Source organism: Phaethon aethereus, assembly GCF_964289735.1.
Source record: "Phaethon aethereus genome assembly, chromosome: 3".
Lineage (NCBI taxonomy): Eukaryota > Metazoa > Chordata > Aves > Phaethontiformes > Phaethontidae > Phaethon > Phaethon aethereus.
Window position 1 is genome coordinate 39595480 of NC_138576.1, and position 20203 is coordinate 39615682.

Consider the following 20203-nt stretch of genomic DNA (forward strand, 5'->3'; position numbering starts at 1 on the left):
ACTCTCTCAGTAAAGAAATTTTTCCTAATATCCAATCTAAACCTCCCCTGGCGCAACTTGAGGCCATTTCCTCTTGTCCTATCACTAGTTACTTGGGAGAAGAGACCAACACCCTCGTTGCCACAACCCCCTTTCAGGTAGTTGTAGAGAGCGATAAGGTCTCCCCTCAGCCTCCTCGTCTCCAGACTGAACAACCGCAGTTCCCTCAGCCGCTCCTCATAAGACTTGTGCTCCAGACCCCTCACCAGCTTCGTTGCCCTTCTCTGGACACGCTCAAGCACCTCAGCATCCTTCTTGTAGCGAGGGGCCCAAAACTGAACACAGTATTCAAGGTGCGGCCTCAGCAGTGCCGAGTACAGGGGCACAATCACTTCCCTACTCCTGCTGGTCACACTATTCCTGATACAGGTCAGGATGCTGTTGGCCTTCTTGGCCACCTGGGCACACTGCCGGCTCATATTCAGCCGGCTGTCAACCAGCATCCCCAGGTCCCTTTCCGCCCGGGCAGCTTTCCAGCCACTCCTCCCCAAGCCTGTAGCATTGCATGGGGTTGTTGTGGCCAAAGTGCAGGACCCTGCACTTGGCCTTATTAAACCTCATACAGTTGACCTCTGCCCATCGATCCAGCCTGTCCAGATCCCTCTGCAGAGCCCTCCTACCCTCCAGCAGATCAACATTCCCACCCAACTTGGTGTCATCTGCAAACTTACTGAGGGAGTACTTGATTCCCTCATCCAGATCATTTATAAAGATATTGAACAAGACTAGCCCCAGAACCGAGCCCTGGGGAACACCGCTTGTGACCGGCCGCCAGCTGGATTTAACGCCATTCACCACAACTCTCTAGGCTCAGCCATCCAGCCAGTTCCTCACCCAGCACAGAGTACACCTGTCTAAGCCACGAGCTGCCAGTTTCTCCAGGAGAATGCTGTGGGAGATGCTGTCAAAGGCTTTACTAAAGTCTAGGTAGACAACATCCAGCCTTTCTTGTAGATGGGCGTCACATTGGCAAGCCTCCAGTCTTCTGGGACCTCCCCTGTTAACCAGGACTGCTGATGAATGATGGAGAGTGGCTTGGCAAGATCCTTCGGCAGCTCTCTCAGTACTCATTCCAGATATAGCACAAGGAGAGAGAGCACAGAACAGTCAAACATTGGTCACTTCCCAGTGAGTCAGCTCTTGCTCTGTGTCCTCGCATGTGTCTTCTAGAGTCAAAAGTTACTGAAACACTAGGAAAAGGCATTCTACTCCAGACATAAAAAAATAAGTGAAATAGTACACAGTTTGGTGCTTTTATAAGAGGTGAATTACTCTAGAGTCTGATACAGAATAAAAGCCATTCTTGGGACAAATAAACAACAATCTGCTATACATCAGTAACAGCTTCATAAACAGCTCACTATACGTGGACTGTAATAAAAATGTTGGGACTCAAAAACTCCAGGTTTTCAGCCACAAACTCAATTTTCTAGCTTGCTTACTCTGTCCCTTTAAAGCTAATAAAACGAGTAATTTCTGGAAGTAATTTTTCAACTCTCAAATTATAAGCAGCAAATTCTTACATAGGAGAAGGCTTCTGCAAAAGCTGTAAACCATTCAGAGAGACTCCAGATGCATATGAGAAATAAAAAGCTATCAATGACTTTTTGACAAAGCTTTGGCGAGCACACTACTATAAAGGGAAAAGTGTAATTTTTCTCTAACTGTACCTTCACATATATTTTCTGAGATCAAGTTATGGTCAAATTGCCATGTAACCTTCTTTTCAATTTTTTTCATACATTTTTACAACACTCTCGCTTCAGCAGTATTTACCATTATCACTCCCAGCAGTCAAGGTTTTTTGCATAAGGTGTTATTTGCAAGAACCTGTTACTTGGAAGGAAGACCTTCTGTCTGCACAGCAGACTTGTAGGTGAACAAAAGCAGCCTTGCTAAGAGAAAAGTGGAGAGAACCAACATAATCACATACACATCATCCATAAATACCTAAGAACAGAGCAGAAAATGCATGAGGCATCCTTCTCTAATGGGACTCAACTATACTTGTAACATACTTTTTTCACAGGTGACAAGAAGAAATGACAGCATATAATGTCAACTAATTTGTTGTAGAAGGATTGCTCATAAAGGTCCCACAAAGGCTGGAAACCTAACTGTAGACAAACCTACCCAGAACTTGTGCTATCACACATAAGACACACCTAAGTGTTTCTAGCCCTGTTTAACAGCTGAAAGAGTCAAATATAAATCAATACAACACTTAAAGGCTAATCTCAGGGAGATCAGAGGAATAGGGCTCTGCAAGGAGAAATGCCAAGAGCTACACTATAAATAGTATGTCTGGATATACCTAAACATGTCTTAACTTCACAATGCCTTAAAAGCTACTGAATGTTCTTAAGCAATGCGGTCTAATATACAGAGAATATCCAGAGCATGACTGTTAATAATTCATTGTCAAAAGAAAGGTATGTGGAGAGAGGCTCCACATGATGTGTTCTTATTTTGATCTTATTCCACACCTCAGTCACTCTCCCAGAGACTAGAAAAAGAGAGATGATGCTTCCATTCACAGATGACATGAAGCTGGGAAGGGCCATCAGGACACCATATGTTGGACATCAAAATGGCCACGGCCAACAGGGAAAACGCTTCTGAACAAAATTAGGATGTAATTTGTTCTGTAACAAAATTAGGACAAAAAAAGGACAAACCACACAAAAACCGAGAGGAAGGCTGCTTATTAGACTGCAATCTACTGGAAAGGATCTGATGGTCAACACAGATCAACAAATTAAACATGAATCAGCATGTTGTCAATAAAAAGACAGATGCCGCACAAGGGGTAATTGCCTTCTCAGCAACGTTCAGCCTAACTCAGGAAACAGTTTTCTTACAGAAGGCTTTGGGACAAGCCACCCCCAAACAGCTATTGCTCCAAACGGGTTAAATTATCATTGTGGCTGGTATCACGCAGCAGCCAGTAATGAAACATGACCATTTATCCCACTCAAATTTTTGTTTCCCTTGCATTATTAACATGTAGAGTAATACTGAATGTAAGGTACAGTGATAGACATGCCAGTGATTTACTGGAGCAAAGAGAGTTCTGCTGCTCATTGAAGCATGGTGTTGTTCACAGGCCGTAATTCCTAGTTTAAGGGGAAAAAAACACTTCCACATCTGAGGAAGAGAAATAAGCACTATGTTATTTATGAAGAATTGCAAAACTGTGCTCTGAAGAAAGGAATAAAATGAGTGAGACCATAAATTTCCCTGACAGCTTAGAAGTCTTGAAAAGAAAGATCACATAACAAAAGCTACTACACTCCCCACAAGAGAAATATTCAAGTGCATCCCAAGGAATCTGAACCTAAGGGTTACTTCAAAAAAGGGGTGCCTGAACATGAATTATTAGGCAATCCCAGTCAGGCTCGCTCTATCAGAGGCAACTTGTTAGGGAAGAATTTCACAAAGTCTGAGACCTCAACTGCTACCATGGAACCATGTATTTATCTCAGAGGCAGTTAGGTTTATGCTTGTGTAAGTAGACTAAGTACAGATTTTCTTTAATTTCTTCACCCATGCTTTACAAATGTGTGATTACGTTGTTATATTTAGGTATTATAAATAAATGCTTACCTGAATCTGTCTTAACCTGTAGCACAGCTACCCAGCACAGACTCTGCTATGTCCACAGGTAAGAATCGTGCTTCCCCTCCCATGGCAGAGATCAGATTCTTCCACTGCAGGAACCGGACAGGACCCAAGTGTACTCAGCAACTCACAACAACTGACGTGGGTCTCTGACATGCAACAGGATATTAGCGTGCACGCTTATCCCTTGCAACTGTTGGGGTCTAGGTCACAAGTGGACCTCCTGCTGACTGCTTCCTACACAGGAGGTATCCTTGCTTACTCCCCACTCATGGGGAGCGGATCATGGGCTCTGAAACCTTTGCATTATTTCAAAGGCAGGTGTGTGTGCAGAAACAAGCAAGGTAAGTGTTATAATCATTATTGGAATGTGGGCATCTAAAACATTTGGAACTTGCACTATTCAATAAATGAGACACTTTGTTCAGAACTCTTGAAATAATATTTGAGATCTAAATGCAAACACATTGCATTAAATAAATTGTACGGGTTTTGATATTTTTGCTTCAGCTGTGTGTACATTCCTGTTCAATATAGAAAGACTTCAGATTTTTGCACACATACAGGCAGTACTTCAAGCCAACTGATAAATGAGTTAGTGGAAACAGACCGAAGTGCTAATGTCCTTTTTACTGTTCTTTACTAAAAATATAAAAATAGGAAAACAATACTAAACCGACAGTTGCTTTGGTTTCTGAAACTTAAAAAGAACCCTCTATTCCTTCTCTTCCATTTTTGCATTCTTCCAGGGACTGGACAGAGAAGGTGTCAATTACTGTCAGAGGAGAATTAGAACCTCAGTTGTGCCTTCTGCTCACTGTAAAATCCCAAAGATTTGGCATAAAGATAAAGTAATCTTCAGGAAAAAGTGATGTGTAAAAGTCTGTCTGGGGAAATGGAAAGAACTGAATATAATCTCATAGTAAAATTCTGCTGCTGAGAACTCCATGCAAGAAAAGCATTTGTGAATGCCAGTTGAGTACATATGACTTTTATCTCAATAACATGTCAAAGTACCTGACTGTGTGTTAAGCTAATTACATCTTTTTGGTGATAAAGAATTGAAACTTGAAAAGCAAAACTGTAAGTTACAGTTCTGTAAGACTTAAGAGTGGTAGGTGAAGTATCTTTCATTTTAGAGCAGGTAGTGGTTCTTGCAATATCTCCCATTCTAAGAATAAGCTGTTTAAATGATAATACTTTAAGATGTATTTTTGATCGCTAAATAATATTTAGATCACAGAGGTTTTCCAATGCCAATTGCTGAAGCTACTACATAAATATAAATAATTTTTGCTCTTACATGAATAACATTAATAATGTAGTATGAACTTTTCTCTAAATATTAGAATTTTGCATTCTCTCCCTGTGTCAGTTTCAGTGTTGTTGATTAACCCCAGCCAGCAACTAAGCACCACGCAGCCGCTCGCTCACTCACTCCTCTCCTGGTGGAATGGGGGAGAGAATCGAAAGAGTAAAAGTGAGAAAGCTCGTGGGTTGAGATAAAGACAGCTTAACAGGTAAAGCAAAAGCCGCACACACAAGCAAAGCAAAGCAAGGAATTCATTCACCACTTTCCATGGGCAAGCAGGTGTTCAGCCGTCTCCAGGAAAGCCGGGCTCCAGCACGCGTTACGGTTACTTGGGAAGACGAATGCCACATATTGGGTTTGGGTTTGCATGACAAGGTTTTGGTAGTGGGAAACTACAGGGGTGGCTTCTGTGAGAAGCTGCTAGAAGCTTTCCCTGTGTCATAGAAAGCCAGTGCCAGCCGGCTCCAAGACCTGCCACTGGCCAGACCAAGCCCATCATCAGTGACCATGGTAGCACCTCTGGGATACCAGATTTAAGAAGGGGGGGGGAAGTTACACCAATTGCAGACGGAGAGAGGAGTGAGAATACGTGAGAGGAACAGCCCTGTAGACCCCTAGGTCAGAGCAAAAGGAGGGGCAGGAGCTGCTCCAGGCACTGGAGCAGAGACTCCCCGGCAGTCCCTGGGGAAGCCCATGGTGAAGCCAGCTGTGCCCCTGCAGCCATGGAGCTCCACGCTGGAGCAGATCTCCACCTGCAGCCCGGGGAGGACCCCACGCTGGAGCAGGGGGATGCCCAAAGGAGGTTGTGACCCCATAGGAAGCCCACGCTGGAGCCGGCTGCTGGCAGGACCTGTGGCCCCGTGGAGAGGAGCCCAGGCTGCAGCAGGTTTGCTGGCAGGACTTGTGACCCCGTGGGGGACCCAGGCTGGAGCTGTCTGTTCCTGAAGGACGGCACCCCATGGAAGGGACCCAGGATGGAGCAGTTCGTGAAGAACTGCAGCTTGTGGGAAAGACTCACATGGGAGAAGTTCATGGAGGACAGTCTCCCGTGGGAGGGACCCGACACTGGAGCAGGGGCAGAGTGTGAGGAGTCCTGCCCCTGAGGGGGAAGGAGCGGCAGTGACAGAGTGTGATGAACTGACCACAACCCCCATTCACCGTCCCCCTGCACTGCTCAGGGGGAGAAGGTAGAGAAATCAGAAGTGAAGTTGAGCCCAGGAAGAAGGGAGAGGTGGGGGGAAGGGGTTTTAAGATTTGGTTTTAGTTCTCATTACCCTACTCTGATTTTGATTGGCAATAAATTAAATTAATTTCCCCAAGTCGAGTCTGTTTTGCCTGTGATAGTAATTGGTGAATGATCTCTCCCTGTCCTTATCTTGACCCACAAGCTTTTAGTTATATTTTTTCTCCCCTGTCCAGCTGAGGAGGGGAGTGATAGAGCGGCTTTGGTGGGCACCTGGCATCCAGCCAGGGTCAACATACCACACGCCATCACTCTGAACGTTCCCCTCTTCTTTCGTTTTCCCCCAGCTTTATACGTTGGGCATGATGTCATATGGTATGGAATATCCCTTTGGTCAGTTTGGGTCAGCTGTCCCAGCTGTGTCCCCTCCCAACTTCTTGTGCAACCCCAGCCTACTCGCTGGTGGGGTGGGGTGAGAAGCAGAAAAGGCCTTGACTCTGTGTAAGCACTGCTCAGCAATAACAAAAACAACCCTGTATTATCAACACTGTTTCCAGCACAACATAGCCCCATACTAGCTACTACGAAGAAAATTAACTCTATCCCAGCCAAAACCAGCACATTCAGCTATTCATTATTGGATCTGTTTGAAAAATAAAAAGGATACACTTGGCAACAATCCCGATAAACACTATGATGAATCACACATTCTTGTAAGCTGTATATTTCTCCTAAGAAAGTATTTACATTTGTACACATGCATTTGCTTGTCTGTGGGAGACCACATTTTTCTTGTACTTTTATAAGGTCTTGGGCTATAAATTACTTGTGTACTGACCGAGTCTGGAGGGAATGTTTTCTAAATTTTAAATATTTCCATACCTCTTTAAATCTGTCATCTACTTTCCAAGAGTTTAAAGGGAAAACAACAAAACCAAACCACTGTTTAAATATGACCTACAGAAAAACAATATTTTCTCTTCTATCACTGCAGAAACAAATGCAGAAAATTATGCCAAAATCATACTCCATCACCTGCAAACACTGGAGCCACTGCCTAATCAATATTCTCTTATATTTGCTCTCCCACAGATAAAGACTTTAACATGTTAGGCAGTGTCTGCTTTTCGTAAGGTAGACCTCAAAGCTTGCTGAAATCAAATGTTTCCTTTATGAGGGCTCAAGCAGTCTGGGACATACCCAAGAAAAACATTTACATGGCATTGCAGTCAATCACCTTCCTCACCTCTTCTCTTTCCCCCTTCTCTCAAGGTCCCATTTCTTTCTGGAATAATGCCACCACTGGGCTGAAAGCAAGTTACACATTTGATACATGCTAATTTGATAACTCAATGAACTTCAGAATCATATCTAAAAAGGACTTTCCTTTTAAGCATATGCTATATGCTGAAAGTATGCTATACTGATATAGCATTATTCATATTATTCTGCTAGGTTACATGCACAAGTATCTTTCAACAGCGACACTGTTAGATGCATTGTCTGTGTATACAGATATGATCATTACACTAACTTACTGCAACCCACCAGACAACACTAGTAGTACTGAAGATAACTTGGCTTAAACAGACAAATTCCAGTCCTCTGAACAGCTCTGTCTCTTGCAAAACAAAGCACAACCTTGAGGCAAAAAAAGGTCAAGACTGAAGCTGGAACAGGCAGGTATAATTTGCGAAACTAATAACTACCCACCTCTACCATCTTGGTTGCAGCTGTACCAAAGAGGTCCAAATTCAGTACTGTGGGAGTGCAGAGAGGGTTACTCCCATAAATAACTTGACAGCTGAGATCAGGTTTTCACACAAAACACCAAAATTGAAGACAAAGATGGAGATCTGCCTAAACTTATGCATCATTCAGGTGTCAGCCCATGCTCCTCATCTCCCCGCAATTTTTCTTCGTCCATGAATTACACCACCTGGAGCTACGGCTGCAGCGCAGCATGTTCTGAGACCGTATGGACAGAACTCACTGCCCCTCCATGGGATTCACGGCACCACCATCCCTCCAGCCTCTGCCAACAGAGCCAGAAAAATGACCAAGCTCTAAAAGTGCTGCAAGTTGACACGAGGAAAAAATGCAGAAATGTTTCACACAAGCACATTACTCTCCTGTGTAATGAAGACAACTTCTATTTGTACTACATACCTAAGATATCTGCATGTGCCCCTATAAACATAACTCTTTGGTCTACATTTTAACATTGCAGTGCAAAAATTTAACCACCAGATTCTCTCTGGCTAGAACAGAAACCAAATACTATTCCTCTGGTATTTTGGGGGGAAAAAAAAAAAAAAGACTATGCAATTTCAAAGAGATACACCTCTAACATTAATGGATTGTCCAAAGAACCTCAAAGAAATACTGCTACTCTGAAAAGCAAAACAAATCAAAGATCAGAACCTGAGGTCAGAAAAGGCTATACTTACTGCTTATTCTTGCTTTTAACGCACGACTGGTAAAGGACTTTGACAGCATTCCAGGTCCCCACTGGTCCAGAGCTAGGTATGAAAATATCTCCAAACAGTGTAAAAACACTGTGGGACGAGGAACTTCCTAAAGACTCCACCAGCAATGTGTCAGAATTTAAAAGCCATATCTATAAATGAAGAAATAATTTATTTTACTGAAGATGACATCAATTTCAATTTGTTCCTTTACTTTGATCCTAAATCAGCTGATACTAAAGCCACATTCTTACAAAGTTTCTAACGAAATGTTAACAAACATAAATTGACATTTTATTATTCAGCACAGTCTGCACGGCCTCTAGTGGAGAAAAAAACAGGTTAATACAATCAACCAATGCCTGATTCATCACAGTCACTTTTAAGATCATTATTTCTGTGAAGCTGTCTGTTTTTGTGGCTGCAGCACATTCCCTTTGATAGTAACAACAGTCACAAGATGTCTGTTTCAGTACAAACACATTATTTCTCCAATTTCATAGTTTTTTAAGAATTAGTTGAGCATATGGTGTTGAACAACTGAGGGCTAAAGACAGGGAACTGAAAGACTGCCCACTGGAAGTGCCAAAAATTAAGGATTTTTAGAAAAAGCATGATAGTTATGACTGGATGGAGCTAATACGTGCAAGGAAAAAGACAGCAGTTAATGTGGCCTAAAAGGAAGGTTGGGATTTGCAAATGGCTGTAACAGACTCTTACTTGGAAAATAAATCTTTATCAAATTTGATAATGGGACTGGCATTCTTCAGCACTACTTGCTCACAGCAATTCATGGGATATCTGCTGGCGAGAATGTTGAGAAATCTGAACTTTTTGCATCACATTATGCATCTTATTTAATCTTTGTGTGATTGTGCATCAGCGTTCCAACTTGGATTCAGGGCTTTCATACCAAGAACTTTACAAAAAAAAAAGTCAGCCTTTTCCTTTATTCATAGGCTGCAGTAGTGAAGTGATCCGAGTTATCAATGGAAATCAATTTTTACAAGTCCTGAGCCTATATGAAAAATTTATATATGAAATATTTAATATAGAAAACAGGACTTATGCAGTGCTACTCCCTAGAGAGTAATCTTCTGCTTCTCATGACCTATCAGTTTCAAGTAAAACAAGTTTGATGATGTTAGGTAGCAGACATATGATATTCCCTGTAGAGGGAGAAAGCCACTGTTAACAGGACATATAGTATATGTCATAATTGAATGTGACAGTCACAATTTATGAGAGCCCAAGGCTCAGAATATTACAGTGGAAGCTCCATAAAGGAGGAATGAGATGTATTGATAAAGATGTCTTGGGAGGGGATGGGAGGAGGAGAATTACTTTAGCATGCAGACATAAATGATGGCAAGCAACTACACTCGGCTTAGCAAGTGGCTATTCATCAGTTTTGCTCTGGTAACTCATAGTACACTAAACTGCAAAATATATCTCATTAGCTAGGACCATTACACACGGTGCTTTAAGCTGAGTGTTGAAGACATGTTGGAGAAAATGAGGAGAAAAGAGAAGTGTACTACACACACAGGCCACTGCCACCACACTTTAACTAAACAGAGTTCCTTCCTTTTGAAATTATTAATACTTCCCTGTGAAGGCACCTCCTGAGGTGCTTTTCAGAAGGTGAAGATCCTTCAAACTAGTCTAGGGAACAATGCAGAAATAGCTGTCTGTTCCTTTCAGAATCCTTCTGCAACTTGCTTTAGAGAAAGCAACCAAACCATTTCATTTGCAACATAGTCCATCTGAAAAGTACTTGCTTCTACCACAAGTGTTGGTATGTGGCATCTGACAGTAACGTTCTACCACTTGTTCAGAGTATGTCTTTGTCTCAACAGCAATGCAACAGATCTGTAATAATAATTTAGCACACAATACAGAGAAGACAAATGAATCTTTGCAGGTGGAAGGACACTTGGCCATGAGAATATCAACTTCTGAACTACATTTGCTTCTTTAGGCAAGAATTTCTTTCTTTTCCTCATGCATGAATTATTTTTTGATCTTGCTTTTGGTCTGAATGAACAATCACTCACCAAGACTTCATGTGTTGACCCAACACAGTTTATTTTGACCATATTATAATATGACCCAAAGACATATTACTTCTAGCTAACACAGTTTCAAATTTTATTCTGTGCTTTCAACCATGTTACTCACAAGGTACAATCTTCCTTTCCTCTCAATCACTTTGTACAGCAAGGCCTGCACAACCAAATTCCTTTCATATTAACTGCAGTAAGAAAAGAATCTTCACAGAAAAAAGATAAATAGATAAAATTTAGAATTTATTCATAGTGCAGACTGATGACGTTTTCTGAAATGACAACATCAAGAAAAAATGTTTAGGTTTTGTTGGTGGGTTTTTTTGTTGGGTTTTCTTTTGTTTTTTTAAATTACCTTGTCAATAGGTTTTAAAGATGTTCTTAGGAAAAAAGCTGCAACAAATCTCAGTTATACTTTATGGGACAGGATCCAAATAGGTGAAATACTGCAATTTACATTCTGTGATCAAGTTCCTAAAATCTCAACCTGTGTCTCCAGCATCACTTTGTGGACAGTAAGGCATCAGTTTGATTTTAACATGGCTAAAAAAAGCTGTTGCTTTTCCATGCTAGTTCTTTCTTAGTTATTGCAGACATTGCCATTACTTCTGTCATCACACAGGTCAGTAATGGAGTAATAACATCTTTCATTATAGCTTCTTTGTCCACATTCAGACTACACAGATAAAGATGTGGTCTTCCTCATACTTCACAAAGAATAAAACTCTCTAAGCTAAGTCTCAGCAAGGTACTCATTATCCCACATCTTGACCATTGCAACATCCCCATCTCCAACCTTGTAAAATACAAACTTGTAATACATGTTCCAAGAATCTGTATCTGACTGACAGGTCTCTCCCATTTTGTTACTTATTTATTTTCTTGGGACATCTTCACACTCCCTCTCCACTCGCTGCTGAGATACAAGCTGCTTTCCTTTCAAAGCACTTTACAACCTAATTCCACCAAAAAAACTATCTTTCATTCAGTATTGAAAGACTGGAGTTAGCACTCAAATACTTCAAACTGTATCGCACACTTTTTGATTTTCATGGATGTATCTTTTTTTATTTTATCAGGTTGATCCCATCCATAGGATGAATTCCTTGTATCTATCCACAAAACTACTTATTTACCTCTTTCAAACCTATCCTTTATTATAGCACAGAAAAAATGACATCTATCAAGATGCTGCTATGATGAACAATAATGTACCATTTTGCTTGTGTTCTCCTATCTCGGTACCCATTTGCTGTTCTCACCTTATTCTTAGCTTCTAAATCATGCAACTTTAAAGTAGAGAACCCTTCAACAGCGGGGTGACAAAAGGAGGCAAGTGATTAATCTTTTAGAGAGTGTGAAGAGGGAAGTTAGGATGAATAAGGAAATCTGGATACACTACTTTTTTTTCCTGAGACAGAAAGACTTTGATTTCTTGTCATCCTTTAAAAAAAAAGCCAAACATAAGTAGTATATACCTTTCAGGAACTTGGTTACCACCAACTTAAACAACAGAAATTCATATCATGATATCTGCAAATAACATAACTGCCAGTGTTAAATGATACATGCAGAGGAAACAAGGAAAATGAGTATATAAAATATTTGTGGTTTAAAAAAAATTTTAAAAGGCTTGTGAGAGAACTCAACCTTAATTACCACATACACAGCCTAAGCTGTGTGCATTCAAGGTATGTAAGCACAAATGCTGTGAATGAGAATCTTTGGCTCACTGTCAAAACAAACAAGTAGGACAGCTGGTCCATGATGCATCAATGACAAGACCACTTGTCTAACTTGGCTGCGTGCTCACAGCCTCAAGCACCTACATTTTTTACTGTTCAGCTGTTCACAACCATTAATACAAACAGTGATAATATTACACCTGTGTCTCTAAGGCCTCTGAGTCCTAAGACTTAACTCGTGACTCCAGAACACCTGTTGGTGTGTATATGGTAACTAGAACCTCACCCTGGACATGAGTAAGGGCCTTCTGATGTTAAACACAAAAAAATACTAATAACTCAATAATAAAAAGGAAGGAATGCCAATCAGAGCCCGCCCTATGCTAATTTATCCTGCTGCTTTAATCAATACATTGGCAAAAACGCAACTCAGAGCTAAGAGTAATGGCAATCTGCTAAATAAGGTGATTTTTCTGTTAGAAAATAACCAGTTCATTCTAGACAAGCTACTAGACTTCAGATTCAGATATTAGGTAACTTGGAAACACATAAGCTACAAGGGAAAAATCACAACAATTTTTAATGACTCCTCAATTAGATTATACATCATGACAATTATGGGTCTGCTCAGGAGACCTTATTTTATCATCACAGACAAAGTATTTCTCAGTGGTTGTATGTATGTTATCTTGGTATTAAAACTGATTTAAAAGCAGACACACACTTACCTCAGAATCTGGATGTTTCGAAATTACAGAACTTGGACAATGTATACATAAAACAGTTTATTTAATTAGGTTGCCTACCACAACAAAGTATATCTGTAAGTTTATCTAGGGCAGAAGTCTACAGTCATGTATCTCTTTATCTTTGTGGCTATGAATTACTTATAGAAACTGCAAAATTACAAATTCTGTGCCTATATTTAGTTCATAAATAAAACATCCCTGGTTATACCAAGTATTAAGATAATTCCAGGCCCAAATTTCTATCCATCTTAAAAGTTTGAGGAATTTAGCTGTCACTATTTAAATATCAAGCTTAACCAAGTTTAACAGCATTAGAACATTAAATATAATAGGCAATTCTATTTTTGTTTGCACTTCACTTTGCAATGCAATGTACTGACTACATTAGTAGTCTCTGCTGACTTCAGACAATATTTGTGAAAGATGCTATACAATTTGATGAACTTCTGGTGATAAAAGATAGGAAGCACTGGAGCAAGAAAATGAGGTATATGTTATAAAGCCAAAACTTAAGCTTTCCAAATTTTCTGAATAGAAAACACAGTTTTATTTCTGTGCTACTTGTGGTACATTCATAGTACTTTCATTACTGTATTAATAGAGAAAATGTCTATATATACATCTACTTAGATGGGGAAATTTCTTACTTGAACAGAACTATTCAGAACTACTTCAACACAAGAATTTGAATTAATTTTTTTTTTTTTACTTATACAATCATGATCAGCATAGGAGCTGGGATCATAGGTTAAACTTTTTCAAGATAAAACAAACTTACCAGAATATAGATTTTTCCATCATCCCCTTTTATGGTGAACCTAAACGTGCTTTTAGCAGAAGACAATTCCACAAGGCACTGAGCAACCACGCTCTGTAAGAATTTAGCCCTGTTTAAGAATTAACCACATATTACATGTTTCCATAACAACTACATGGGCAAAGTCATTCATATCAATGCAGTACAAGTATATGAGCATCTCCATACTGTTAGTTCCACCACATCCTACAACCACTTTTTATTGCATGATGGGGCTTTATCTTTCTCTCCCCCAAACCCAGAGGACGTTCTATTGCCTGCAACAGGAATTTTTTAATAGATCAGCAATCTAAATTGCTCCACATCCCTTATTTTGACCAACACTAAATGTCAAATGCTGAATAAAAGCTTTTCCCTATTATATTTTACACATTTGAACACAAAATTCAAATGTAATTCACAAAAGGAAAGAACTGTCACTGATACATAGTGCATGATACGAGATAGCTAGATCAAGTTCTGTTTCATTTTAGTCTCAACTTCAAACTGAATTGCTGACTGAATTGAAAAGTCAAAAATCTGACTTCCAATTAAACATTTCAAGCTTTACTTAACTTTACGTAATGTACCTTTCCATTTCCAGAATTAGTCACCAGATATCATGCAAACTTAAATAGTAAAAAAAAAAGTATTGTATTTTGACTTATCATCTGAATAGTGAGACACTGTGACAAATTATACACAATCTCACTCCTTCTGCGTCATACACACACACACACACACACACACACACAAAAAACAAGCACAGGAAAGACATGGACCTGTTGGAGTAGGTCCAGAGGAGGCCACAAAAATGATCAGAAGGATGGAACAGCTCTCCTCTGAGGACAGGCTGAGAGAGGTGGGGTTATTCAGCCTGGAGAAGACTCCAGGGAGACCTTATTGTGGCCTTCCAGTACTTCAAGGGGGCTTATAAGAAAGATGGGGACAGACTTTTTAGTAGGGCCTGTAGCGATAGGACAAGGGGTAATGGTTTTAAACTAAAAGAGGGCAGATTTTGACTAGACATAAGGAAGAAATTTTTCAGTGAGGGTGGTGAAACACTGGCACAGGTTGCCCAGAGAGGTGGTAGATGCCCCATCCCTGGAAACATTGGAGGTCAGGTTGGACGGGGCTCTGAGCAACCTGGTCTAGTTGAAGATGTCCCTGCTCATTGCATGGGGGTTGGACTAGATGACCTTTAAAGGTCCCTTCCAACCCAAAGATTCTATGATTCTATGAAACACACACAAAGACAAGCAAACAAAATTGTACATGACTGAATTTAGACTACATTAGCTTTACAGTGCTTAATTCTGTGATGATTACATATAATTTGACTGTACTTTGTTATTATGAGTAAGTATTCAAGAAACTAGAATTTTGCTACATTTCTAGCATCCTTTCCAAAACATAAACCTGAGCATATTCTCTGATTTTTTTAAATTTTTTACCTTGGTGTTGTGCGGAAGCTTCCCTCAGATGGCCGGATAATCACCTCGGTGACATAATATTTAACGGTATCTAAAATGACATAAACAGTTTTCAAGTACAACAGAACAGACTTATTAAGAATAAACTGTAAGTCACCATATCAATATACTAATTAAACTTTTATTCAGCACTCAATTAAAAGGTGCAGCAGATGGTCAAATTCTGCTTTCGTTTGTGGGAAGAGAAGCAACCAATACCAGAAAACATACACTGCCAGAAGAAACCTACTCTGAGCTAATTACATGATCAGCAATCTGTCATTCATATTGATCCTTGTTTAACACTGGGAACAATCATCTTGAAACAAAGCAAGAAAGAGCTCAAGCCAAACCTGAAAGATGAATTGAAAGAACTTTCCTAAAGCACTGAGATCAGCATAGCTTACATAAGTATTTTAGTACCCTCTGCTGCTCAGTAATGCTGCAGTGAATCACAAGAGACAGTTTTAATAACAGCACACGCAGAGGAATAATTTTCTTTGCTCAAAGAGCAGAATAGAACTTCTTTCCAAAAATCGCACTAACTCAACACTAATAACTGCATACATTCCAAGCTTCAATGTAACTGTTCCCCAAAAGCTCCACTAAGACAGCCTTTAACACTAAATGGAAGTGTTTGAGTACAGAATTTAATCCCCATCAATAAAGTCAGGTCAAATATGATGATACTGAAGCTCTGGGTCTATGCCACAAACACAGCCCAACCAGAGGGCCAGCAGAACAGGTTAAGCATATAGAGTAATAAACTCATTCCAATAAGCCTTAGCATGTGAATAATAGTAAAGATTCATCAATTCCATAAATTTTAAGGGTGGAAGGGATTGTCTCATCTGACTTCTGTCCACACACGCCATTAAACATGGATGAAAGCAAGCATTTCAGAAACACACTCAATCTGTTTTAAAGATTCCAAAGGCTTCGTAATCCCACCCCTTCTGCAGATAAGTACTATACTTTTTAAATTATCTTCACCATTAGGAAATTATATTTTACCTCTAAATTTAGTCTGCTCCATACTGTGCCTAGTCCTGGGAAACAGGAGGAAAAGAAGCCAGTTCAGTCACTGTAGCTCCCCAGCTGTTACCTTGAGTAAGGAATTGGTGCTACCACTGCAAGGGCGTTGGGAATTAAGATGTTTGCTCGCAGAGAGACACAAGCTGGGATTTCCCAAGAAAAAAGCATACAAGTATATGGGGATAGAGTTGAGGGAAGGAATAGCCAACAGGGGAATTTCAAAGACAAATCTGGCTGCCATAGCTATACCACTCTAATCCAGCTTCAAGGCATTGATACCTGCTCATGAAGAAGCATCAAAGCTTGACAGTCAAGTCTTCTCTCTAGCCTCTTTGCACAGAGATGGTTCTATCTAGACTTATACCATACAACTCTGGTTAGTTTTTTTGTCTGTTCTTTGGACTCTACGTAAGTTTCCCACAGTACTGAAGAAACATGGTCAAAACAATGGACATGCTAGCTACCTTCAGCCATGTACAGAGTCCAAGACCAAATCCCTGCACATCTATGAAGTATTTGCCTTTTCCCATACCCACTGATCACATCAATTACTGGTTGCTACAACCATCTGAAGGTTTAGATTAAGGCATCCATTACTCCTGATGATGTGTGAAGCTCACTTCCAACCACTGCTTTCCCAAAGTCACAACTTATTTCGTGGGCTTTCAAAGAGTTTTCTTTAAATTCTCTTTTATTAAAGCCTGAACTGTTCAGATCCCTGTACAGGACAATCGGAACCTTCTCTAACAAAAGGCCTTCTGTCTTGTGTCTCCTCATGACTTTTTTCTTACATAGGCTTTGCATTCTGAGAAGTTTTTATATTCTCCAGATCTCTGAACTGAGCCAGGCTCACACTGACTGATGCAGCAGAGTAGAAGGAGAATGAACTCTCCTAGTAACAGCCTTATCATTGCTTCTCTCCTGTTAATAACTGCACTTGAAAAACCACGAGACTCATTTTTACACTACGTCTGGTAAAAGTTGCTGATTCAATATAATGACAGCTTTTAAACCAATAATCTCATCATCTCATCATCGCATGAGAGATAAACTATTTCGTTGACAAGGCTTCCTTTCCATACCAGGCTGGCTGTTAGCAGTCATATCTCAGCTTCTAGGTCTGTGTTGATCAAGTTCTGAATTAACCTTTCCCTTATTCTGTAGGACTGACGGGAAAATAAACAACTTGTAATTTCTCACATCTCCTTTTTTACTGGGATTCCTAGTAAACTGGAATCACACACCGAGTCTTCTAAAGCTTTGGAATTAGTCAAATATGCTACAGAAACAAAGCTGAGGAAAATCCCTGTCGTTAAGTCACTTTCAGGGCCTAACAGTAGAAACAACCTCATCTGTTCCAGAAGGGAATCAGACAAACACAGAGGAATCATCCCTGCACCTTACGGATAGACTACTTTCCTCCAGAGTTTTTAACCTCCAGTTCTCAATGGCTAATACAGCGAAGTCTACTTTGGTTTGTATCTCCCATACCTGATGATACTGTTTCTCCCAGCATTGTCTTGCAGCGCTTACAGATTACTCTGGTATTTTCCTTTGACTTCTGTAGGACAAAGAAATGTCATTCAAATGTCACACAGTTACTCTGAAAAAGGAATGTATAATTTTAACATACTCTCCAGAGTATATAGTGAACTTTGTACTTGTTTCTGTTTTCTTTATGTTTACATACAGACAGATTTGCATTCACTATTTCAGCTTTTTACATTTTGACTTGCTTGCAAGTTTCATACTAGTCTTAAAATCTGGCAATATATATTGATCACACAGCATAACCTGTAATAGCTAAGAGGAGAATCTCATAATATTGAGTGACTAGATGATAAAATAACAAGTTAAATTTTATTTTGATAAGGACAAAATAATACACATGAAAAGAAGTATTCCAAAATATATACATAAAATATTATGCTGCAATGTGACTACCATCACTCAATAAAAAGTTCTAGCTACTGTGGACAGTTTTAGAGGAATACCAGATCAATGTTCAGCAGAGAGCAGAAAATGTCCACAGAGTATTTTGAATTACTAGGAAACAGCTGAAGAACACAAGATAGCATGATATTCCAGAAAGGTGCGGTGGATTCTGTTCTTTAACAACCTCTCTGACTCATTTAAAGCAGAAACAGAAAAGGTATTGACAAAGAATAAGAATAATTGCCAGAAGTGCAAAACAGTTTCCATATGTGGCAAGAAAACATACATAATGGGAGAAAGCACAAAAGACAGAAAACTGAAGTATATCACTGAGATAATCACAAATGTTTAGGAAAAGCTGAAGAAGAAAAAAACATTTACTTTCATAGTTCATGCTATGAAATTATAACCTGGTTTGTATCAAAGAAAATGAAGTTATTTGACACACAATGCGCAATACAGTTTTGTACTCGCCACAGGAAAGTACTTTTCATATTAAAAGTATACATAAGTTCAAAAAGTCTTCAGAACTGCAGCGAAAGCAATGTTCATCAAGGGCTTTTTAAAAACAAAACATGTGGGTAACAACATCTAGTTCAAGAAGTCTCTACGCAAAACATCACTCAATACTTGCCTTACTTCTATGCATTCACTACTGCCCATTGAAAAAGATCTCATTCCTAGATGAACCTGTGATCTGCCCTAGTAACACTCCTACTAATTCCAGTGTTAAAATTTAAATTCAGTATCAGCATAAAGATACGAAGTAAACACAACTCCTACTTTAATCCAAAATCTAAACTCCAGAACTGGTTCCGTGTGGGTTTATTAACCTGGGTGTAGCACAGTACGGCTCTGGTCGGGAAGCAGTACATACATACAACCACAATGTTGCTCCTGAGTTAATAAACCCTCCTGGAGCTAGAAATCCTGAGAATGTAATGAGAAGACATCCAAATTGGATTTTTACATGTGGTCATTGTATAATCACCTTTATAATTGTTCATACAGTATCCAGTGCATAAAAATACCCATGTGTAATTAAAAAACTACTGGTTTATTGGCTTGATTTGTTAAGTCCAAACAAGTGACTATCAACTTGAGAAATCATATTGCAGCACATGCCTACAAAAATAATATCTAAATTTAGCATAAATTGAACTAGTTGAGGGGAAAAAAAGCCAAATTTATCTTATTCTGTAACCTTTGTAAAAGATGGCGACACTTCCCATGGATTCCAACTGGAGTGAACACACATGTGCTCTTCAGGGAGCACAGTTTTTATTCAACACCACTATCATACTCCTTAGTATTCAAATTTTAAAATGTATGATGATGATGTGTCAGACTAATTTCCAGAGCAAAAAGTAGTGCTCTGTGGCCAAACACATCACAAAATTATTTAAAAGAAAATAAAAGAGCAGCATGAAGTAAATCCAATGGCCCTAGCTATGTCATGTATGCTTTTCGTCTTACAAAGGTAAGTTTTGACGTATGTCCATTACAGACTGTCTTCAGAACCTGGAATGTTGACTTTCAGACTATGTGGATTTCCAAGCACAATTATCCTAACAAAAAATTAAATAGTGCTTTGTTAATTGATTTATTCTAATTCAGGTGCCTTGAAGTGCATGGTCTGTGATTAGACCGGTGGAAAGAGATTATAGACAAGCCAAATAGATAATGCTGGGCCAAATTTTTCAGTTACTCTATGGAAAAGTGTAAGTACTTCTTGCTGCAATGATTAGGGAAGGGGTAAACAAGGGAGATAGGGGAGTTATACACACCAGTCTGGATCATTAAGTAGGTTGTGCTTAGTCTAACAATCTGCACTAAAATATA

The 20203-nt window shown here is 39.6% G+C and overlaps 1 protein-coding gene across 1 annotated transcript in view; it reads right to left on the bottom strand.

Moving 5' to 3' along the window:
* UBE3D (ubiquitin protein ligase E3D) overlaps positions 1-20203 on the bottom strand; it is a gene marked incomplete at both ends in the record, with an annotated part of 58543 nt that overhangs the window by 26613 nt on the left and 11727 nt on the right. Inside the window, 4 exons of the mRNA XM_081998510.1 lie at positions 8606-8775; positions 13902-14010; positions 15374-15443; positions 17918-17987. Of these exons, the coding sequence (XP_081854636.1) occupies positions 8606-8775; positions 13902-14010; positions 15374-15443; positions 17918-17987 (419 nt within the window). The remainder of the gene's footprint in view (positions 1-8605; positions 8776-13901; positions 14011-15373; positions 15444-17917; positions 17988-20203) is intronic.